Source organism: Rhinolophus sinicus, chromosome 4, assembly GCF_057876585.1.
Source record: "Rhinolophus sinicus isolate RSI-liver-muscle chromosome 4, RSI-T2T, whole genome shotgun sequence".
In the NCBI taxonomy this organism is placed as follows: Eukaryota; Metazoa; Chordata; class Mammalia; order Chiroptera; family Rhinolophidae; genus Rhinolophus; species Rhinolophus sinicus.
In genome coordinates this window covers 111987192-112013026 of record NC_142504.1, presented here as the reverse complement: position 1 = coordinate 112013026, position 25835 = coordinate 111987192, and the positions used below count along the sequence as shown (strand labels likewise).

The 25835-nt window shown below is 35.9% G+C and overlaps 1 protein-coding gene across 5 annotated transcripts in view; it reads right to left on the bottom strand.

Moving 5' to 3' along the window:
• CCDC102B (coiled-coil domain containing 102B) overlaps positions 1-25835 on the bottom strand; it is a 203578-nt gene that overhangs the window by 131710 nt on the left and 46033 nt on the right. For all 5 annotated transcript variants that reach the window (XR_016021211.1, XM_088798037.1, XM_088798036.1 and 2 more), the window contains exon 5: positions 11420-11536. Coding sequence is in view for 4 of the 5 variants with exons in the window: in XM_088798037.1 (XP_088654163.1) it covers positions 11420-11536 (117 nt within the window). In the remaining variant the exon portion in view is untranslated. The remainder of the gene's footprint in view (positions 1-11419; positions 11537-25835) is intronic.

The following is a 25835-nucleotide window of genomic DNA, read 5'->3' as shown; positions in this document are numbered from 1 at the left end:
GTCTAGTACCCACCTGGCACTATACCATATTACCATATCACTGACTATATTCCCTATGCTGTGCTTTACATCCCCATGACTATTTTGCAACTACCAATTTGTACTTCTTAATCCCTTCACCAGGGATTTTTTTCATCCAGCTCCCCAATCCCCCTCCCATCTAGTAACCATCACTTGGTTCTCTGTATCTTTGAGTCTGTTTCTGTTTTGTTTATTTTGTTCTTTAGATTCCACATATAAGTGAGATCATATTGTATTTGTCTTTTTCTGTCTGACTTACTATTATTATTACTTAGCATAATACCCTCTAAGTCCATCCATATTGTCACAAGATTTCATTCTTTTTTACGGCCGAGTAATATTCCATTGTATACATGTACCACCTCTTCTTTATCCAGTCTGTTGATGGGCACTTGGGTTGCTTCCATATTTTGGCTATTGTGAATAATGCTGCAGTAAACATGGGGATGCATATATTTGTTTGAATCAGTGTTTTGGATTCCCTTGGATAAATACCCAAAAGTGGAATTGCTGGATCATATGGCAGTTCTATTTTTAAGTTTTTGAGGAACCTCCATACTGTTTTCCATGGTGGCTGCACCAATTTATAATCCCAGCAACAGTACACAAGGGCATCCTCACCAACACTTGTTTGTTGATTTATTGATCACTGCCATTCTGACAGGTGTGAGGTAATATCTCACTGTGGTTCTAATTTGCATTTCTCTGATGATTAGTGACATTGAGCATCTTTTCATGCATCTGTTGGCTGTCCATATGTACTAGCTAAGAAGTTTTTAAATACTTTATTCTACACTATATAATTCCAAACATTTTTTGAAAAAAATAATCTGTTACTCAAGGCACTTAATACTTCCTGGATAAAGGATCACAGGCTTTCATCTAATGTTCAAGTTTATATTTATCAGTTTTCTGTAAACACAGGACAAGTCACAGTTTTAGTCTTGGATAATTGGACTATTTAGACTTATATTTGTCTAAATGACTAGAACATGCATCCATGTGTGACAGTTTGATTTTCACTTTTCCCAGAATATTATTTTTCTCTCATGGTTTACTCATGTCAAATATCATTTTATAGATTCTGTCTCCTGAGTTTTGTCAATCTGAACTCAGAATCTGTCAGAAGGCTTAATTCTGTATCACTAACCCTCTTTCAAAATTAACCTGCTTGTAACAATCAATATCCTATTTCAAAATTATATAACCTTTCTGAAACGTCCATAGTATTCTCAGTAATTTGTAACACGTCTCTTTGCTAGACCATGTAAAGTCATTAAAAGGTATGAAATAGAAGAAATTTAAATCACTCCTGTTCAACACCTATTGTGGCAATCTCAGAAAATTAAATTATGACGACACTGGATTTCTAATTATACAACACTCTTCTCATCAAAGATGACAGTGTGTAGGTAAATACAATCTCAGGTCTCTATCTAAAATTTCCAACATGGTTAACTCTTCCCACATCATGCACATCTGCTGGGCAGCTCCAATCCAGCTGAAAACATGCACTTAACTATGGTTTTTGATGACTCCTTCACTGAGGGCAGTACTCTGGGGGCAGGTCCATTTCTACGTCACACATCATTGAACTACTAGTTCTTAGCACCGTAGGTCCTATACAATAGTTGCAGAATTAAAGACTGCATTTATATTTTATTTATTTTTTTTTTTGAGAATGTTTTCTTTGTTAAACAAAACATTTTTCTGCCCTTTGTAGTTTTCCCCACCTTGCCCTAAAAAGTCTGGTAATGAATTGCTCCGCATTAGACTATGTTGCTCTTCTAGTGATCAAAACATTCCCCTAAATCAACATAATTCCTGATATCTATACTTGTGTAAGAGGAAAAATGTTTTCACTTCAATGTCAATATCCCCGCATTAAAAATAAATAAATAACCTTATTCCCCTACTCAACAGAAACGCTCTAAAATTGCTACAGCTCAGACCACCCTTTTAATTACATGTATTCCTGCTAATATCGCAGCCTCTTTCTGTGTCGCCAGCTACTCCCTTTTCACAGACAGTTCTCACCTACCTTTGCTCTTTACCTGGCTAGCTGCTATCCATCTTTCTTGACATCTTTCCTATATACTTGCATGGATCACTGTACATCACCTATCAAAGTACACAACACACTGTAGTTAACTGTGTGGGTTGGTTGGTTTTCCTCCACGGCCCTCACTCCATCACCCTCCTGAAGCCTCAGTGCTGAGCACACTGGAGAAGGTTGATAAATATTCAGGGAACAAATGATTGAGTAAGATAATGAATGAATGAGCGTACAAACTTTTCATGTTTATTGTCTTGTTTTGCTTTTCAGTTCACTATTGCTGCATTTGGCTGATGCAGAGAGGGTCCAGTTGGTTCTCACATGCAGAAAAGTTCCCTCTTTCAATCCCAATCAATAATGCAATTTCCGAATGTGGGGCGGGGGAAGACGTAACAAAATGTTTATGTTTTATCTTGCATAAGCCAAACAAAGCGGACTACTTATATAATCACTAAATTTAACATTTTACCCATCTGGCCTTTTTTTCTCAATTAGGAAGCAGCATTTTAAAATTGAATGAATGTAGACATTCTGGAAGGGAGGAAAAAACCCCAAATGAATACATTTGGTCCCTTCCATTTAAATCCTGTTGTATTCAATTAGGATTAGGAAGAAAAATAATTAGTCATGTCAAAAGCATTTTCTTATACCATGTGGAGGGATTTTAATCGTAATGAAGTTTATCAGAAGTAACGTGTGCCGGTGAGGGAACGCTGAGCTAGAGCTGGCGGAGCCTAGTCAGGATAGTTCACTGACATCGAAGGGAATCTGAGAAACGAGGGATTGGAACATGCTCTTTGCAGCTCAAGATCTACATGGCTTTCAGCTATGTAATCAGCAAAGTTTTGCCTAAGCATCAATGCATGTGGAGATCTATGCGCGATTCTAGAAGTATTCTGAACTCTTTACGGGACATAACAGAATTATGTACTGTGTTACTAATCTCTAAAACTCTGGATGGTCAGTCCGATATAGCATATCCTAAATGAAATTTCACTGACAAGGGAGAAACATGTATTTATTCAGTGCCTTCTACACACAATGCACAATTTTTAGCACTTTCTGAATACAAATGAGTGACTCATTTGGATAAGGAATCACTTAAACACCATTTTACAGGTAATCAAAGAGGCTCACAAAACCTATATCATTGCTAGGAGGTCAGTGAGCAAGATAGTGCCAGGATAAGACCTTGGGATCTCGTGGATCCCAAAAATAGAAATAAAATGAGGGATGCATGTTTTCAGAGGCGTATGTGGAAAAGGTGGAATTTATCACACAAATTGAGACGATTTGATTTTTAATTCAATTTTTGTTTTGAGACAATCATAGATACTTAAGCAATTGTAAGAACTAATTAGGATTCATCTCACACTCCCTTTACCCTGTTTTCTCCAACGGTAACATCTTGCAACTCTATCATGACTAGATATCAACAATGATAGAGTCAAATACAGGCCATTTCCATCATGACCAGGAGGCATCCCTGGCCATTTCACAGCCACACCTACTCCTCAATCCCTGGTAAACACTCATCTTTTCTCCATTTCTACAACTTTGTCACTTCAATAATGTTGTATAAATAGAATCACTTGGGATTCCATCATCTTTTGGGATTGCCATTTTTCAACATAGTTCCCTAGAAATCCATCCAGATTATTACACGGATCGAGAGTTTGTCCCATTTTATTGCTGAGGGGGACGCCGAGATATAGGTGTTCAGGCTTGTTTAATTGTTCACCCATAAAAGTCATCAGTGTCATCTTCAAGTGTTGGCATTGACAAATAAAACTACTTTAAAGATTCATGTATAGGTTTTGTGTGAATATAAGTTTTGATTTCTCTGAGAGAAAGGCCCAGGAGTGTAATTCCTTGGTTACATGATAGTTGCTATTTGGGAACCTGCCAGACTGTTTCCAATGTGACTTTATTATTTACATTCCCTCTAGAAAGAGATGATTGATGCAGGAGCTCTGCAATCCCCCCAGCATCGATCGCTGTTGTCACTATTTCTAATTGAGCCATTCTGATAAGTGCGCAGTTAAATCTCGTTCGAGTTTTTAATTTGCATTTCCCTGATGGCTAATATGTTGAATATCTTTTCATGTGCTTATTTGCTGGAGACAAATTACCTTAGTTTTCCTTCATCTGAAAATGTCCTGAAGGATAGAGCATTTGGAGTTGACAGTCGTTTGACAACTTGGACAATTGTGTGCCACTTCTTTCTGGCCTCCCTGGTTTCTGATGAGATATTCGCTGTCATTTGGATTGTTTTGTTCTCTATAGGTCAGGTGTGATTTCCTTCTCGGTGCCGTCGAGATTATTTTCTTAACTTTCCGTAAGTTTAACTGATGTGCATTAATGTGAATATCTTTGACTTCACACTGTTTGCAGTTTACTAAGCTTCTTGACTGTATATTTGACCCTTTTCCTAAATCTAGAAAATTTTCACCCATTATTTCTTTGAGTACTATACTGCCGCCTGCTACCTCACCCTTCATACTGGCCTCCAACAGCACAACTGTTTGATTTTTCTGTTATCATATAACAGGCCCCTATCTCAACCACTGGTTAACAAAGGCTCTATTTCTTTCTTTCTTTCTTTCTTTTTTTCTGGACTATTTTTTACTGTCATTCAGATGGAACAATTTCTATTGCTCTGTCTTTAAGGTTACTGATTCTTTCCTCTGTCCCCTCCATTTATTTTTCCTTTTTTAATACAGTTGTTCTGTTTTTCAGTCCTAACTTTTCCATTTATTTCTTCTTTGTATTTTCCATTTCTCTACTTAGAATTTCTATTTTTTTCATTGGTTTCAAGGATGTTCATGATTGCTCCTTAAAGCATTTTTATGATGGCCACTTTAAAATCCTTGCCAGGTAATTAAAACATCTCTTTCATTTGGTGGTTGGTATCTATAGACTGTCTTCTTTCATTCACTTTTAAGATATTCTGGTTCCTGATCCGATGAGTAATATTCAATTGTATCCTGGATATTTTAACTATTATGTTATGAGACTACGGAACTATATAAACATTCTATTTTAGATGGGTTCCTCTGACACTGTTCTGGAAGGTGAAAGGGCAGCACTTTCTTATTTACTTCCAGCTGGAGTAATACACCTGGGAGTGAAGAAATCCAGGTTCCCCACTAGACCTGCATTGATACCCAACTGGTTACTGGTGGGTGAGGACAGGAGTTCCAATACCCACTCAGCCTCCAAGCTGGGAGAGGGTGGAGGTGGAAATACCGGCTCCTGTGGGTTTCCAGACACCACCAGGGCCTGGGGCCTTCTTACGGCCAAACAGAGAGGAAAGTCCTGCTCCAACTCAGCCTTCTCTGCCACCACATCAGCAGGGAGGACTGCTCACCTCTTCTGTACCCTGGCAAGGGCGCAAGTCCAGTCTTTGCACTCAGCTTTGTGAATGGGGGCTTGACGTGGGGCACTGTTTATTTGTTTTTATTGTTTGTTTGTTTTTTCTGTGATTTTGAATTAGAGCAGTTATTATCTAACAGCTTTCTGGGCAAGCAGACTTGGGTGGTTTTTGTTTGTTTGTTTTTATCTGTGACTGTTGGTATTTAAATGTTGTTCGCTTCTTCAGCTCCAATTCTGGGAAATATGTGGCAAAAACAAACTTCAGGAACCTCATCACTATGTCACTTTTTATGTCCCAAGTCACCTAAGTGGTATGTCTCCTCTCTTCAACTTTGAGAGTCTTTCTATGTTTACTTTATGTATAGAAAATGTTCAGAGTTTTAAGTGTACTTACTGGGTTAAGTAGTTAAAAGTTTGTCTATTCCACCTCTCAAAGTACAAAAGGAATAGCAGGAAATGTGTGAATAAGTGTGCAGACAAAAGACTAAACCATAAATAAGAAATAAGAAAATAAGAAATCAACATTCCTAAGAATTTGAAACTGAAATGTTGGTGTAGTTTTTAGGATAATACAAGAATGAAATAATTAGTTTCTCTTGGAAAACATTTACTCCAAAAATTTTGGCCTAAAATATGTAAAAGGAGTATTTCCTGATTATGAGTTTGCTTTCAAGCAGCAGCCAGATTGTAGAAAGAAATCATGATTTCCTGATTCAAAATACCAGTTGATTTCCATTCTAAATAAGCGTCTCATTTCCAGTTCGAGGGACCTTGATCTTAAATATGGAGAAAAGATCAAATGTCTCCATTACGCATATGCATATATGCAGATATTGAAACATTCATTTATTAAGTGACTCCGGGCTCAAAGAACTCACTCATTACACATTAACCAGATGAGTCAATTATTTAAATACCCGGGGGCCTTTTTGTCAGGGCTGCACTTTACGTTTCTTTGACCAATATGATTTCCAAAATGGAAAAATCATCATCAAATTACATCTGAAGAGATTGGACAGATTAAGAAATCAGCAGAACGCACTTTCAAGAGAAAATAATACTCTTATCAAATTGGTGGGTGTTAGCAACAGTTTTTAAGTTGTCCACCATACATGGCGATCAGCAATGGTTAAAAAAATTGCAATGTCTGGTACTCAAACACTATTTTATTTTTCCAATTCCAATAAAATTCCTTGAGAATCTATCAAATTTCTGGAGTCACTGCTTCGGAAACCCACATGATGACAAAAAAGCATGTTAGCAATGTCACATACTAAATGCTGGCTGCATTTGGTTTCTGGGTTTGTAACTCATTAGTGGATTGGCCTTTGGTAAGTTGCCTATCTTGCTTAACAACCTGAGCTTCCGTGAGCACCTCTGAGAAGCTAAAACTAAATAGGATCCCCGGTAAAAGAATATTTCAATAATGTTTGAGATTATTCTCTAATCTTGACCAAGGTGAGTTCACTAAGGTTAAGGTTCCTTTAAATGTGACTAAAGATACGCAGATCACAAGAGTGTCAAAATGTTAAATGAGATCTAATATCGCAGTGGCCCAGCACTATCTATGCAAGTTCTCAGTGAGTGGTAATTATAATAAACACTGTATCTATTAAAATGGCAAACCAATAAAACATGTATAAGTTTAGATCAATAAAATGCCAATTATAATAGCATTTTTAACCTATCATCTAGGCACACACTAAAAATAACAATATCTACTGTTGTCCATATAATAACGAAATGAGTATATTTATATACTACAAGCAAGTAAAAATGTAAATTGACACAATTTTTCTAATGTACAATTTGGCAATGTGTATAAAAGGTTTTTAAAATAAAAATTCTCTTGACCAAACCATATCATTTCTAGGAATTTTCCCTAAGCCATTTTAAATCCAAAGATTTATGTGCACATGCATACTTAGTGCAATGTTGATTACATATCTAAAAATAAACAGATTTTTAAAAATAAGTTATCTTTTTAATTAAAGTATAATGCATATATTACATAGAAAAAAACCTTTAAGATTCCACAAAAAAATGATAGAAATAAATGAATTCAGTAATTTTGCAGGATACAAAATCAATACACAAAAATTGTTGTGTTTGAATTCACTAATAAGGAACTACCAGAAAGAGAAATGAAGAAAACAATTCTATTTACAATTTTATCAAAAAGAATAAAATACCTAGAAATAAATTTAACCAAGGAGATGAAAGATCTGTACTCTGAAAACTACAAGACATTAAGGAAAATTATAGAAAAAGACACAAATATTCTATGCTCATAAGCTGGAATAGTTAATACTGTTATAACATCCATATAATACTGTTATGACATCTTATTTTCCCAGAAAATAAGACTGAGCCAGACCATCAGCTCTAATGCTTCTTTTGGAGCAAAAATTAAAATAAGACCTGGTATTATATATTATATTACATTACATTACATTACATTATACCCGATCTTATATTAAGACCAGGTCTTATATTAATTTTTGCTCCAAACGACGCATTAGAGCTGATTGTCCGGCTAGGTCTTATTTTCGAGGGAAACACGGTACTACACAGGGCAATCTACAGATAGATTCAATACAGTCCTTATTGTGGCATTTTTCATGGAAATAGGATAAATCACTCCAAAATTAGTATGACCCTACAGAGCCAAAGCAATCTTGGGAAAGAAGAACAAGTCTAGAGGTATCACACTCCTGATTTCAAACTGTACTACAAAGCAATAATAACCAAAACAGTGTGGTATCGGCAAAGAACTGTCACATAGATAGATAGAACAGACTACAGAACCCAGAAATAAACCCACACATATATGATCAATTAATTTACAACAAAGGAGCTAAGAAAATATATTGGGGGAAAAGACAGTTTCTTCAATAAATGGTGTTGGGAAGACTGGTCAGCAACAGACAAAAGAATAAAACTAGACCACTGTCTTACACCACACACAAAAATTAATGCAAAATTGATTAAAGACTTGAATGTAAGACCTGAAACCATAAAACTCTTAGGAGAAAACAGGCAGTAAGCTGCTTGACATAGGTACTGGTGATTATTTTTTTAATCTGACACCATAAATAAAAGTAACGAAAGCAAACAAGTGGAACTACATCGAACTAAAAAGTTTCTACACAGCTAAGAAAGCCATCAATAAAATAAAATGGCAACCTACTGAATGAAATAAAATATTCACAAATCATATGTCTGTTAAGGGGTTAACATTCAAAATATAGTATAAGAACACGTATGTTTCAACAGCAAAAACAAACCATTTGATTTAAAAATGGGCAGAATTTCTGAATAGACACTTTTGCAAAGAAGACATACAGCTGCCCAACATGTACGTGGAAAAGATGCTCAACATCACTAAACGTCAGGGAAATGAAGTCACAGCCATAATGTTTATCATCTCATACCTGTTAGAATGGCTACTATCAAAAACACAAGAAATAAAAAATGTTGGCAGGGATGTGGAGAAAAGGGAATCCTTGTGCACTGTTGATGGGAATGTAAATTGGTGCAGCCACTATGGAAAATAGTATGAAGGGTCTTCAAAAAACTTAAAAATAGGACTAACATGTGATCCAGCAATTCCACTTCTGGGTATTTATAAAAACAAAACAAAAATACTAACTCAAAAAGATATATGCAACACTATGTTCATTGCAGCACTATTTACAGTAGCCAAGATATGGAAACAACCTGTGTCCATTCATGGAGGAATAGATAAAGAAATTTATATGTATAATGGAATATTATTCAGCCATAAAGAATGAAATTTTGTCATTTGCAACAACAATAATAGACTTGACGGTATTATGCTAAGTGAAATAAGTCAGACAGAGAAGACAAATATTGTACAAACTTACATGCGGAATCTGAAAAAAAATAACTCATAGGCTGGGGTGGAGGGTGGGAGAAGTGGGTAAAGGGGGTACTAAATTATAAAAAAAGTTATGATACGATTTTAAGACCTAAACATAGCCAGTGTCAAAAAAACAAAATAATGCAAAAAAAGTGGTTATCTGTCTTCTTCCAAAGTAAGGAGGTAGCTTCTATCCTACTTTAAAATTTAAATATACACATATGCTCACATATAAAACTCTCTCTCTCTCTCTCTCACACACACACACATTCACTGTTTCTCTAAGAATCTGTCCCAATATGTGTTTCTTTTGAACAAAGCCTTCTTTCTGCAATTTCATGCAATTGAATTTACAATTCAAGCGCACATAGCAAAAGGCATGGCCAATTCATGTCTACATTTGCTTTCAACATTCAGTGCTTTGTTAAAATTTGTTAACTCGAAAGATCATGTGTCATAGTATTTGAATGTCTTCTGGGAGATGGCCTTAGGTGGGTGAAATGTCTATATCCTAATATAAGGAACACAACTGAGCTCTATGGATATGAAATAGCTTAGTCCAGGCCACATAACTAATGAATGAGTCGCAGGACTTTTTATTAACTCTAACTTAAAAAGATGCATATCAGAGCTCCCATATTGCTGTGGCTCCCAATGTATCCTGAGAATGATGATAGAAGATGATACCTTTGGCTCTCAAGGAGAGTTATCATAGACCAGCATAAGTGCTTTCCTGTTTTTGTCTGTAACTGCTCAATAAGTTTTTATACCACATGTTCTGCAATGCTTCATCAAAGACGCTTCCCAGATCTCAGGACCAAGGAAAAGTGGCCCTACCCTGATGGTTTGATTCTTGTTAGAAAACAAAAGATAAAATAGCCATCATCATTTTCCCTGACTTAACTGCTCAGAGGAGTTATTTGCAACCGTCTTTCTCGTCATGGATCTCAACTGAACTCAGCACCTCTTCTGTGACTCAGAGTAGAAGAGGTGGCAAGGGATGGCGGTGATGCAGTTGGGACAACACAGGGAGAGCTAATTCTCCTAAACAGCTTAGCTCATTCCCAACAGTAAAGCCTTCTGCCTCAGACAAGTTTTCTACAATAGGTAATCTTTACAAAACTCCTGTGTGATAACTATTATTATTCTTATTTCCACTATTCCTGTCTGTAAACTGAGACTCACAGAGGCTTAAGGAGTTGATCTGAATAAAGGAATCCATAAGTGAGGGAACCGCTTCTGGCTCCAAAATCTGTGCATTTTCCATCGTGCTATGTTCATCTGATGTAAAAATACTGTGGTGTGAGTTGAGGACTTAGAGTTTTCTAAGGAAGAAACCATCTAATACAAATTGCTTTCGTCCCAGCCCGTATGTTCACTAACTTAGTTCCATTTGCTGAAATGTTCCTACACGTTTGTATCCAGGACATCCTGCAGGCTTACCTGGTACGAAAATACATAATTCATGATTTCCCACTTGTAATGGACTAACAGAATTTTCTAAGAAGTGCAAAGAATTCAATCTCCCCTCCTATCTCTAAAGATGGTAATTCTTACTTTATCAACAAGACACAGAAAACAGAGTTTACAATCTGTGAAAATTAATTTGTTGGTGGAAGTAAGAGTGCAAAATAGATGTTTCCACTATTTTAGTGGTTATAGCTAAGAAATAAATTAACTGTAACACAACTCGGCTTACCCTGCCTGTTGCTCACTGCCAGCAGCAGAAACTACCTGCAATACATCTTGTACTGGTCCTGACAATATCTTAGCACATCAGATCCAGCAGCTGATTGAACTTTTAATAAATTATTTAGTCACATTAAGACTTGTACTGGATACGAGGGTGGTTTTTTAGTCAAATATTTTGTCTTTCTAATGTTCAGATAATTTAGATCTAGTGAAAAGCCAACACTACCCCACAGCATTTAAAATCACATATAAACCAATCACATTATTTGATTTTCAATAGCATTCTTCTTCATCAAGTACCAAAGTTGCCTCAGTTATAGCTCTTAGAATAGTACATCACTTAATAATCTTCAGCTATGTTTTAGTATTATACTCTTTATCCAGTATCTTACCTCTGCTCTTAACTCATAGATCAGTCTATCCTTGCTGTTTTGGGATTTTGTTCCTTCCTTTATATCTCCTGACATTTCTTCTATTGCATTTTTATGTAGACCATGAAGAACGTTAAACTGAAAAAAAAAAATTAAAATTATAATTACATGATGCAATAAAGGCTGGTTTCAGGATAATCCACATTAGTGTTTCATTTTGCTATTAGTTTTTTGTTGTTTTTGTTTTTAAAGGTGGATTCTGGCAGGTATTGTGGTTGCTCTTGTAATTATTGAGGTTGAACCACTTACTCTTATAGTTGAAAACTCCCAAGTTGTTAGAAAACAAACCAGCAATTCCCATAAATCCAAATTCATCAATTGAAAACTGGGCAAAAGTCAGTTACTTCCATAGACTCCTGATAAGTGACCAATTGGATCCCGATCTTTCAGTCGTGAATATTAGTACCGCAGTACTCATTGTAATCCTACCTATGCCTACTTTCTATGAAGTATAAAGAGTATATAGATTGTAACAGAGACAAACTAGAGTAATATACATACATATAATGCTGGAGCTGGGAAAATATATGTAGAACATCTATAAACGATGCCAATAAATTGCCATAGGAAACTACTTCAGAAAAACAGGATAAGTAAACTGTGGTCCACCCAGACAATGGAATGCTATTCAACATTGAAAGGAAATAAGCTATCAAGCCATGAAAAAGACATGGAGGAAACTTAAAAACATATTATTAAGTGAAAGAAGCCAATATGAAAAGGCTACATACTGTATGATTTTAGCAATATGATACTCTGGAAAAGGCAAAACTATGGAGGCAATAAAAATATCAGTGGTTTTCAGGGGATGGGGAAAAGCAGGGATGACTAGGTGCAGCACAGGGGACTTTTAGGGCAGTGAAACTTTTGTATGCTACTGTAATGGTGAATACACAACATAACCCCACAGAATGTGCAACACCAAAGGTGAACCTCAAGGTAAACTATGGGATTTGGGTGATAATGGCGTGTCAATTCAGGTTCATCAGTTGTAACAAACATACCACTCTGGTGGAGGACAGTGATAAAGGGAAGGTTATGTATGAGTGAGGTCAGAGGGCTTATGGGAAATCCATGTATCTTCCGTTCAATTTTTCTGTGAATCTAAAACTGCTAAAATATAAAGTCTATAAAAAGAAACATACGAAAGTGAGAAAAATCCTATAAGCAAATAGTGATTTCCCCTCATAGCTGTTATAATTAAAAGCTTTCGTAAGAACCATGAAATTGGATAAATATATAAATAGGTAGATACATACACATATGCTGTTTTTTATTAAATTCATTGGGGTGACATTGGTTAATAAAATTATGTAAGTTTCACGTGTACAATTCTGTAATACATCATCTATGTATTGCATTTTCTGTTCACCACTCAGAGTCAGTACTCCTGTTGCCATGTATTTGACCCCCTTTTCTATCTTCCTCATTCCCCCCTTTCCCTCCAGTAACCACTAAACTATTGTGTCTGAGTTTTCGTTCATTTGTTTCTCTTTTTCATTTGTTGTTTTCTGTTTTATATTCCACATATGAGTGAAATCATATAGATCCCAACTTCCTGTCTGACTTATTTGCTTAGCATGATAATCTCTAGATCCATCCATGTTGTCACAAATGGCAGTATTTCATCTTTTCTTAAAATGGCCAAGTAACATTCCATCGTATACATGTACCACATCTTCTTTATCCAATCATCTATCGAAGGACACTTTGGTTATTTCCATGTCTTGGCCACCATGAATAATGCTGCAGTGAACATATGGGTATATATATCTTTATGGATAGATATTTTCAGATTTTTTGGGTAGATATCCAGAAGAGGGTTTGCTGGGTCATGTGGTAATCATAATCTTAATATTGTTAATAGAAATATTAAACATATACTAGTCTCCAGGAATAGGACTTGATGTATATTTCCTTAATTAATGCTAATAGTAATCCTGTGTACAAGTATTATTATTATTACCCCTACCTTAAAGTAAACTGTATTTTTACTAGACTTAAGCAATCTTCCCAAATTCACAAAGCTAATAAGTGGAGGTAGCAAATTTTAAGAACAATCTTGTCAAACTCTTTACCTAAGTTCTTCATCATAAAACAATATTGTATCTTCAATTATAGAGCTAAAACACATTGTAATAATTTTCTGAAAGTTAGAAAGCTTATAGGAATAGATAACAGAGGGAGCATAACAAACGATAACATAGTCCCAAACTACTAGAAACGGATTACAGTGGAGGTAGGGGCTGTTCTGCCAACTGCAGAGAGGCTTCATGTTCAGTCAGTGCTGTGGGGAGCGTACCATGGAAGGCGAGGGAAAACAGAACATAAGGCCATGGAGTGCACAGGTAGTCTATCTAAGCATGTTCCACTCCACTTTCATGTAAGGTAAATAGACTGCGTTAATCTCTGACCAAAATAAAATAAAAATCACTTGTCTGAAAAAAATAACACATTGCAAGGGTAATAGGAAAGCAACAGGTTTTGCTTTGGGTTCACCAGCGTAAAATCCAACCCATTCTGGTAATTGAATGTTCCTAGCTTAACTTCTGTTAATTCTCAGGGAATTAGATCAATTGATAAATCCTTCCATTGTCAATAGAACTTCCTATCAACCGTATCACTCAAGTGAGAGAGGAGAGAGGCAAACAAATTTTCATTCACAACAATTGGTGAGGGAATCCACACCAATTAACTGAAATAATACCATTTTCATTCATCACTGTGAGTGGCAAACCAAGGACCTCTGGGCATATGAAGAACCAAGGATGTGGGGAAAAAAAAAAAAGCTAAGATTTAAGAAATAGAATGTCTGATAACAAACAAAAAACAGAAAAATGGTACAATTTAAGGCATGAAAGAGAATGTTATTTTAATGAGTCTAATATTAAACTATCTTCAAGAAAAATGAATATATGTTGCATTCGTAAATTAAGGACAGAGCAGTTTCAAAATTTTAATGAATAAGAAAGGATAATCTTCTAGAAAAATTTTTAAATGTGTCTAGTCATCCTTCCTTTAAAAAAATTTGCAAAGACATTGGAAGATAGCATTGAATGTTGGAATGTGCCAAAGCTCAGCCCTTGTCTCTGCTCTCTCCGTGCATTCACTCCTCTGTACACATGGTGCTGCATACTACAGAACGCTGAAAATCTCCGACTTTCTAGTTCCATCCTGTAGTTCTCCCCTGAACTTTGGACCCATGATCCAACTGCCCACTTATCACCCCTGTAGGCATCCCAAACTTAACACATTGGAAAGACAAGGTAAGAATGTCTCCCTTCAACCTGTTTCTCTGCCTGTCATTGTCGTCTCAATAAATATCAACTCTATCCTTCCTTCAGCTCAGGTCAAATATATTGGATTTATTCTTACTCCTTTCTTTCTCTAACATGCCACATATACACTAAAAAACAAATTAATTCAATCGAGCCTTCAAAATATGTAATAAATCCAACCACTTTGCTCTACCTACACCTGTACTTCCCTGATTGAAAATCACCATGGTCTTCCACGTCAGTTATTTTAATGTCCGCCACACTCTCTTTCTCTCCAATTGGCTATTCTCAGAATAGCAACCAAATCAAGCTTTTAAAAAAGTAATTCAGATCATTGAACTCTATTGCCCAAATATTTCCAGTGGCTTCGCCATCCATGCAGAGCGTCAGTCACAGCCATTGTCATCTGCTTGCTCCTCTAACTGCTCAGTGCTCATCCCTTATTCCTCCCCCTGTTCTGCTCTAGCCACTCGGCCCTCGCACTGTTCCTACACACTCCAGGCAGGTAAGCACAAAAAGAAAATAAAAGCAATAAATGAAATAGTGTACAGTTAAGGTATTTAAAACAATATAACTGGAAAAATCTTTAGATGTTTATAATACGCAACAAAAATATGTATATGAAATATGTATGTATATATATATTATGACTGTAAGGCTTCAAATGTTAAAAAAGTTTCTTTTGCATTGAATTATTTTAACAATTATTACAGGTACATGCTTGCTTAAAATGGGACAAAATAGCACATATTGTGATAAGTGATTATTAAAAATAAACTAATCATTTACTGGAAATGCATCTCTTAATGAGATGAACAGATACACTTTTTTCCATTAGGTTGTGTATCCATGGATGAAATTACTTATTGATAGAATGAAATAGGAATTATCTTTAGTTTTATTTATTCCTTCTTAAATGTAGGCACTGAGAAAGTTGATCACACGTTGATAAAAATGGGAAAATGTTTTGTTACAACAGAGTCATCATTTGTGTGGTTTTTTAATCTTCCTAAATATATGGCAATGAGACATTTTGATCTTATATCAAAATTAACTTTTATTATCTATAAACTGACTAATCCATTAGGCCTTGTGCCAGTGTTTTTTACGAAAAAAAATTTTAAAAATGTAGAAACCACCTGAAATGAGAAAAGTTTTGTGACCCATTAATTAGTTGGCTTCTCAACACCAATATTTCAAAATATCTGTCTATTTGGTAATTCTGAGTTTTTCCTACTCTGGCAAAATGTTCTAAAATAACACTGAGGAAGGGAAATAAGTGTGCTTTTCATTTGAGAAGTGGATGGTGGGTAATTTGGGAAAAGAGAACTTGTTTGCAATGTATTTCCTTAGGTAGATCAAATTTTGAAGACCAGATATGGAAGCTGAGTACCTGGAGTTGAAAACCATGTAAATATTCCTGGAAATTGTGAAAAGGTGGCAGTGGTGTGGTGTTGGTAATTATTTCAATGTTTGCAAATCTCTCCAGAAAAATAGGCAGAGCAATGAGAATAACCGTATCAAAAATCTGTGGATACCGACAGCGAAATCAGGTGACACGTTTCCCCTGTAAACCCTAAGATACAAGTAGGTTAAGACAATCCATTCACAGCTTCAACAACTGCAGAATATCAGCACCTGTTTGCAAAAACTGAAGGGAAGCAATACGCCTGGAGAAGAGGAGAACCCCAAATTGACTATAGACATTCCCTGAAAGTGTGTCAGGTCTATGTGAAACTCACAGAGTTTTACACATTCTGATTGGTAAGTGAATGCAATAGGGCCATAGTGAAATCTGAAGAACTGCAACAGTCTGTATCTTATATACTCTTAAAAAATAACAGGCAAAACTTCCTTCAAAACACACCCTACATTGAAAAGGAAATGCTGAGACTAGAATCTGTATTGAAAGGAAGAGTGGCAATAAAAGCAGAAAAATCCTTTTAGGAAGACAGCCAGGAATTTTTGGAAAAGACAGGGACACAATTTAGAGCACTTCACACAAATATTAAGTAGTGAGCTCTAGAGCAGTGAAGCTAGAAAATGCTTCTGGATCCACCCACTGTCTATTGTAAGTACAAGAAAATTAAATCTATGTAAGAATGAGCGACAGAAAAGGATCTAGTTAATCACGTGTAATGTTGTTACAAGGAGAAAAGAATAAGGAGCAGAATAGTGTTCTTTCAGACAATGAAAGTACCTACAGATAATGAGAACATTCTAGAAATACATGTCCACTAGAGAAATAGAAAAAATCAATTTTTTTCAATGTGACCTAAACAAAAGTAATAAAATTATAAATAATATGAAAGAAAGAGCAACACAACCAAGAATTAGAAAAACCTAAAATTAGAAAAACCTATAGGTCCTAGGAAAGAATTAGATATTAATTTTTTTCTTCCTTTCAGAATAAGCTAGTAGGAACACAAGAGTAAATAAATGCAACAGATAATGTCCTACAAGATAATAAGGTCAGCAGGAAAAAAAAAAAAGGATTCTAAAAATCCAAAGGTAATGAAGACAAAACATTCAAAAAATACCAGAAACTAGGATAAACGGAGGAGAGTAACAAAGATGATTCAACATATTTATAAATTTTCCAATTCTTTCTACTGAAATTGCCTAGAAATAATGATAATCCCCACAGCAATGTACATACCTATTCAAAGATTGGGGTCTTGAGGGATGTCCCCCTATAAGAACCCAGGACTCTGAAGAAATAGCTTATTCCAGGTCTAAAAAAGGATAATCCTCGTATAGCTTGTCATACCATAGAGTAAGCAAACCATAAAAGATTGCTAGAGTTGTTATCAAATGTTCTCAGTAGACAATATAAAGAATATTCTGCCCTCTAACTATAGTACTTTTTGAATATCAGTAAAGATAATAGCTACAGTAGATTAAAGCACATCCAATAAGTTTAAATTCATAAATTCAAATGATTCTAAAAAAACTAATTTGATGAACACTAGGGAATGCTAGTGATCCAATTCATTATTTTATACATTGATAAAGAAAGAATATAATGTACATGTCATGCGAGGCTGACTTTTTTCTTTTATATGTGGTCATGAGGGTGTAGGAGAATATGAATGGTGGTTCATCAAGAGTTATAGCCCGTCATAAAATTATAAATAAACCATATTAAAAAAAACACCCCTATTGTGTCTAGTGAAAATTACTTAAAAGAACATTTTGAATCTCACCATTTTGTAATATGTACTACCAACTTTCCCAGTTGCATTAAAGTTCAGGCTCAGTAGTTGCTTCAATAATCCAAGGCTGATAGCGGATTTCTGTCCACAGAAATCATTTTTGCTAATAACTGATTTCTGTCCAGAGTTTCTCAAAGGCCAAGGGAAAGCCAATGCGAGTCCCTCCAAAATAATTTATTACTCTTAACAGATTTACCCACAAGGATATCACGATGGACAGTAGAGGACTAATCATGGCTTACAGAGAACATTCATCTGAGAAATTTAATTTGCGTTTCATCAAGAAGTTAACTAAGCGTCTATTTTAAATAAAATAATACATTCAATAAGGGAAAACAAAGGAGTGTAGCTCTTTATGTAGGAATTTATCAACTATATAACATATATTTAGAGAGAGGTGTATAAAAACTTGTTTGATCAATAGGAAAAATTACTTTGTACAATGATTGACAAACAGGTAATTCAATCACTTTCCTTTATTCCATTTTTAATCTGGAAATATTGCTTTTTCCCCCTCTTAACTTTTGCATTAACCATGTCTAACAACTTCAAATACTAAATTAACAACAACAAAAACCATTTTATTTCTTAGTCACAGGCTCCAAAAATAATGTCTAGCATTTTATACAAGCATAACTAACAGCACAGTGGTCAAAAAGATACTGGGAAAAGATCAGGAAAGCTGTGGTCTAGAATTGCTTTTGCTAAAGCCGTTCTATGCAACTGAACAACCAGACTTTTAGACCACTGTTACTTTACTTCCCATAGAGGGAGGAAGATAAATTAGATTTTTATTCTAAGTAACTTTCCAATGTGAATATTATGTGACAGTGAGAGACTGAAATTATATCTCTTGGTAAATTAGCAAGAGGAACAATGATTAACAGCTTAGAGACTATGTACAAATAAAAGGTCACACAAAAGAGGGTAATGCTCTTTGTTCTTCCGGTTCAGAAAAAAATACCTTTAATAAAAGTAAAACAACATTATTTAAGATAGTATGACTTATCAAAACATTCACAGAATATATGTGAAACATATTCTAAATAAAAATTAACTTTTTTTAAAGGGAAACAAGATGGAAAACCATACCCAGGTTACCTAGGTTTACTCCTATGTTATCTTCTGGAAGTTTTATAGTTTTGTGTTTTACATTGAGGTATGTGATCCATTTTAAGTTAATTTTGGAGAAGGGTGTAAGGTCTGTGTCTAAATCCATCTTTTTGCATGTGGAGGTCCAGTTGTCCTAGCACCACTTGCTGAAGAGACCATCTTTGCTCCATTGTGTTGCTTTTACTCCTTTGTCAAAGATCAGTGGACTATATTTATGTGTGTCTGTTTCTGGGCTCTGATCTGTTCCATCGATCTATTTGTGTGTTCTGTCCCCAGCACCACACTGCCTTTATTACTGAAGCCTTATAGTAAGTCTTGAAGCCTGGTAGTGTCAGCCTTCGAACTTTGTTCTTGCCCTTCAGGATTGTGTTGGCTACTCTGCGTCTTCTGTCTCTCCACATAAACTTAGGAATCAGTTCGCCAATATCCACGAAACACCTTGCAGGGGTTGGTTATCACTTGAATTGCATTGAATCTATAGATCAAGTTGGGAAGAATTGACGTCCTGACAATATTGAAATTTCCTACCCATGAATAGAGCATCTTCAAGACATATTTTTTAATGTGATACTATTTTAATTATTGCTTCTAAGCCCTTTAAATAGAGCATATTGTTCTCTAAGTTCACAAACACACACGAGTACACAGATGTGCACGCGCACACACACACACACACAGCCTCAAGTCCTTTCGCTGACAAAAAACATGAAATATTAGAACATCAAAGTTCTTGGGGGGAAAATGTGTTCTAGATTTTTGCTTTTAGATAAACAGAGTTTTTAAAGGATTAGCATAGTTTAATTCTTAATTAAATATTGCCTGAAGCTGCATGTAATTACTATAGGATAAAACTAGTAAAACTCATGTTGGAATATATTTAATTCGAGCTAAAGTATGTATTTAACTACAGCAAGTAAAAAATTAGTGCCAACTTTGGTAAAAAGGAAAGACGATCTTACATTTCTGCAAATCCTTAGAAATGTAAATGTTTTCTTTATTTTCTGACTTAGTCCTCTATTAAAGATTAGGTAGCGGATTGCTTGTCTGTCAAAACCAAAGTATTCATTTAAGAAAGAACAGTATTTGAAAATGTTTATCTCTTGCTTCAGACATGCATAAAACAGCTAAATGTTAATATTATATTTTTCTTATGGGAAAGAGGAAATTATACCTCCTAATATTTTTATCTAAATGAGGTTTTCACTTTAAAAAATGTTTATGTTCTTTATTGAGTTGTGACAGGAATAGCTAGTAGGATAGCAGATTACAGAAACTCTATTCAAAAATCTACAAAAATTGAAAAAAGACAGTAATAAAATTTCATTTATTTGTAGTGTCTAGAATAGGCAAATCTATAGCATTAAATTAGATTAGTGATTACCTCAAGCTGTGCGGGTGGGAGGAAAGTGAAAAGTGAATGCCAATGGATACAAAGTTTCTTTTTGGACTGATGAAATGTTCTAAAGTTGATTATGGTAATGATTGCACTATGAATATATTAAAAACTACTGACTTGCATTCTTTAAATGGATTAATTGTATAGTATGTGAATTAAATCTCAGTAAAGCTGTTAAAAATATGTAAACAGCAAAGATTGTTTTAATCAAAAGAATTACAGCAATCATGCCTTTTAATTTAATTTTAAATCTCAAAGAGCTTCTGTTAGGGGCACTAATCAAACAATCTGAAGCACAAATGAGCTTTCACCTTTAATTTGTATAATTGGCACCCCTATTTTAGGAAGAATCAAAAAGCCTACTCACTTCTCTCTGTATTTCATAATTCAACATTAAGATTGTCGTTCAAAGGTAATTTGAGAAATTTCACACTTCCCAAACTCTCTTTCTCTCTGTCAATATTAAAATGGCGGTGAAATTTATGATTTGAGTTTAATTAAATGCATATGATGCTATTCACTTTTTATATAAATAAGTTACTCTTGGAAATACTCCATCTTCCATAATTTTTCACTGATTTGGTGACTTGAAATTTGTTCATGCATTCCTACTCTCCCCTAACATATGGCGTTCTTGAAATCTTTGGAGATCAGAGGCTGACCTGTGCAAATCTTTTCCACAACCAAATAGCTGACAAAACCACTTTTCTCCTTGGGACTTTGTGCCTTTTTGTGTAAATAATGCAATATCTTAGAATCAGCAAAAGCCATCTATATAGGAGGTGGAGTGGGGGGAAACAAAACAATGAAAAACAGGCCAAAAGTAGTCTAATCCTGAGGCAACTTTCTGCTTCCCTTGCTCTAAGACATTCACTATCCACCTTCATTAAGTCCATTTGCAAGTATGTACCGACAACTTCTCACTAAGCCAGACCCTGGGGTAGTGGAGAAGCCCCAAGGGGTCTCTGCCCTCAAGTGGATTACTTTCAGGGAAGCTGATAAAAAGCCAACAAGCACGCAGTGATGCCATAACTGGATCCCAGGCATGTGCAGAGTTATGCGGAAGAGCTCCAAGGAGGAATTTTGGAGGTTGAGTCAAGGGAAGGCAGAGGAATATGAGTAAATTCAGGTTTTATGAAGCCTGAATTTTCTACAATTTGGGGACTAAGCCAAATTAGGAGTGAAAGTAAATATTTATTTAAAATATTGATTTAAATAGTTATTTTAAATAAATTTAAATATTTATTTTAAATATATACATTTAAATCTTATAAAATCAATGATCACAAAAAAATTCACAAATTTTAGAAATCTGTCAAATACCATATCACAAAATCTTGAAAAATATAGGAATTAATAGCAACAACTACTAACCAATAACTAACAATTAGATTTTTTCCCTTGCTTTCTGACTGCATATCAATTTTAGTATGACAGTGACTTTGTAATATCGTTTTCATAGACAGGGTTTAGCGTTTCTTCCAGAATAGTAGATCATTTTTTGGTTAATGAAATTGGGATAAATAATTCCACAACATAACACAGGCCTAGTTGCTGTTTGGAATAGTCACTCTTTGAAGTTTGTACCCCACCAATATAGGTATTCTAAAAAATGATCTTTCATGTGATTTCATTTAAACATATGGTACATTATCAAATATGCTTCTAAGATTTCCATATCGACTAAGTATACATATAAACAAATCCAAAAATATATTCTACCATATACAAACTGTATGTATCCTCAACACAATTTGGCGCGACCCAAAATAGTTCCACAAGTACTCCGTGTCCAGCAGAGAAGAGATCAAGGGGACTGGACAGAAAGTCAGAGAGGAAAGAGACAGAGGTTTAAACAAATGTGTCTCAATTATCTTACTTTTCCAGACATATTTACATCTTGCCAGGACCTCTGCCAACCGCCAGAGAGGGGTCTGGAACTCAAACTCCTTCGGACTCTCTGTAGGTCCACCTGTGCCAAGGAGGAAGCACGCCCTGTGTCCTCGGTACAACTGGACATGGTTTACTTCCAAACCTAAATCACCAAACACCAAGTACCTTTTTTTAGCACAATCTTTTCTCTATAATACATACATAAATTATTTCTAAGTCAATCTACTAATCGATACCAAAAGTTAGTTAAGTAAAATATGTGTGGCATTTCCTAATTGATGTTACTAATTAGGCGTACATGCGGCTATTTCAGAGGAATAACACAACTGGCAACAGAAGAAAAAAACGTTAAGCAGAAAAAAGCCAGGACTTGCAGTGAGTAGCTCTGGACTAGATAGATAGATAGATAGATAGATAGATAGATAGATAGATAGATACATAGATAGATAGATATTTTCACCATAAGGAGTTGGCTGACATGATTATGAAGGCTTTCCATTCCCAAGATCTACAGTCTGTAACTGGAAACCCAGGAGAGCCAGTGAAAATGCCTGAGAACCAGAAAAGCTGCTGGTGTAGTTCCAGTCTGAGTCCGATGGCTCAAGACCCAGGAAAAGCTGATGTTTCAGTTCAAGTCCAAAGGAACTAAAAATCTGATGTCCCAGATTGAAGACAGCCAGGCAGGAGGAATTCCCTCTTATTTGTGCAAATGTCACACGTTTTGTTCCATGCAGGCCTTCGACTGGTTAGATGAGGCCCACCCACACTAGGCAGGGCAATCTGCTTTACTCAATCTGTCAGTTCAAGTGTAATCTCATCCAGAAATACCCTCAGAGAAACACCCTGAATAATATTTAACCAAATATGTGGGCATCTCATGGCCCAGTCAAATTGAAGCATAAAATTAACGATCATAGTTGGTTTGGGGGGACCTCACGGTCCCTCCTCCTGGGCTCTGTGATCTGATGCTTTAGATCAGATTTGGGGTGCACATCAGAATCATGAGCTTCTAAAAACCCAGTTCTATGAGATGCACCCCTAATCAATTAAATCAAAATCTTCAAAGAGAGACCCAGACACACGCATCCATACACACACACACACACACACACACACACACACACACACACACACACGTTTCCAGGTGAATCTAATGGATTCTGTTAATTCAGTACAACTGCATTGAAAGATCATTTACTATTTTTTTAAATAATATTCAGACTACCCTGTGAAAACCCTCATGAGATTCCATCAGCATCTCAGTTTGTCTGCCTTAGAAGATGTTTTATGATGAATATAGAATTATGTCTTCCATTGGCTTTGATCATAACTTCAGAACTATATTACAAAGGAAAATTGCCTCGAGTGACAGTTATACATTCTAAAACGCATTTCAAAGAATACTGTGTTCCAGTATGTCATCTGCACCTCTTCAGTCCTCCCATACGATCCTTATAAAAATACCAGCTTAATGAGCCTTCTGTGTTTGTGATTTCTTATCTCTCATGAGAAGTACTGACACCAATCCAATGCACCGCATCCCTGGGGAGGTGTTGGTGAGGCTCTGAGACTTCACCACACCCTCAGCCTCTTCTCCTGAGAGCAGCTACACTGAGTTCCTTGCACGTCACGTACCGGGCTTTGAGCTGCCTTTTGAGCACAGTCCTGTATGCCTCATTCAAATGCTGCTGTCTAGAGGGTGGCCAGTGACCTATGAAACAGTCTGAGACAGGAACGCACATCAGCAGGGGGTAATAAGTAGGAGACTGAAAAAAACACAGAAAGCTGCACCTGGGTGCTTATAGCAGCGTTAGTCATAGCTGTCAGAAGACAGAAACACTAAGATGTCCTTCAGCAGGTGATGGAGAAATAACCTGGGGTCCGTCCAGACCATGGGATGTCATTCAACACTAAAAACAATGAGCTACCGAAGCCATGACTAGACAGGGAAGAAACTGAAATGCATGTTACTACGTGAAAGAAGACAATATTAAAAGGTTATATATGACATGCTTCCAATCATATAATATTCTGGAAGAGGAAAATCTATAGAGACAGTAAACAGATCAGTGTTTTCCACGGGGTCAGGGGAGCAAAGAGGGACGAACAGGCAGAGCACAGAAGATTTTTAGGACAGTAAAAATACTATGTATGTTAACATAATAATGGATACATATCGCTATACTTTTGTCCAAATCGATAGAACGTAGCCACCAAGAGTGAACCTTAAGGTAAATGATGGACTTCAGATGATTATTATGTGTCAGTGGAGGTTATTCTTGGTAAATAATGTACCATTCTGTTGAGTGACGTTGACAATGGGGGAGGCTTATATGTGTAGGGGCAGGAGGCATAGGGGAAAGCTCCACTATGGAGAACTATAGAGGGTCCTCAAAAAATTAAAATGGAACTATCATGTGATCCGGCAATCCCACTTCTGGGTACATATCCAGAATAGTTCAAGTCAGGGTCTCCTAGACATTATCTGCAGCCTCATGCCCATCACAGCATTGCCCACGGGAGCCAAAATGTGGAAACCACCCAAATATCCACTGACAGATGAATGCGTGAAGAAAATGTGGTATAGACATGCAACAGAAGGTCATTCAAGCTTAAAAGGAAGGAAATCCTGCCCCTGGCAACAACATGGATGACCTTGAGGACATTGCATTAAGTGAAATAAGTCAGGCACAGAAAGACACATACTGTATCTTTCCACTTATGTGAGGTACGTAAAACAGTCACATTCATAGATGCAGAGAAGAGAATGGAGGTTGTGATGGGCTGGGGGGATGGGAAATGGGGATTTATTTTTAAATGGGTATAAAGTCTCTTATGCAAGATGAGTAGGTTCTGGAGATCTGCTGTACAAGACAGTGCCTGTAGTTAATATTATGGTATTGTGCACTTTAAAATATGTGAAGGGGATAGACGTCATGGTAAATGTTCTTACCACAAAATGCGCGCGCGCACACACACACACACACACACACACACACAGAAGAACACGAGGGGATTTTTGGAGGTGATCAATACGTTTAGCACCTTGCTTGTGGTGATGGCATCACAGGTGTATGCGTATGCCCAACGTCAGCAAAATGTGTACATTAAGTGTGTGCAATTTTTTGTATATTAAATATACTTCAATGAAGCGAAAATTTCATTAGCAATACTTGGAATTTCCTAAAAAATATGCCACCTCCCAATCCCCAAAACGTAATGAACTCCTAACTCCAGCGTTCTTGTATTTAAATTATGTATTTGGGGGAACAAAAAGGATTTTATATAGCAACAAATGATATGTAAATACAAAAAAGATTAGACACTTTTAAATTTCTCATTCCAGATTTTTTATATCATGGAGAAATTTTTAAATGGTATACTACACATCCCTTTTTTATATACATTCCTGTTTTATTTATTTATTTGTTTGTTTATTTATTTATTTTTAATTAACGTTTACTGGGGTGACAATTATTAGT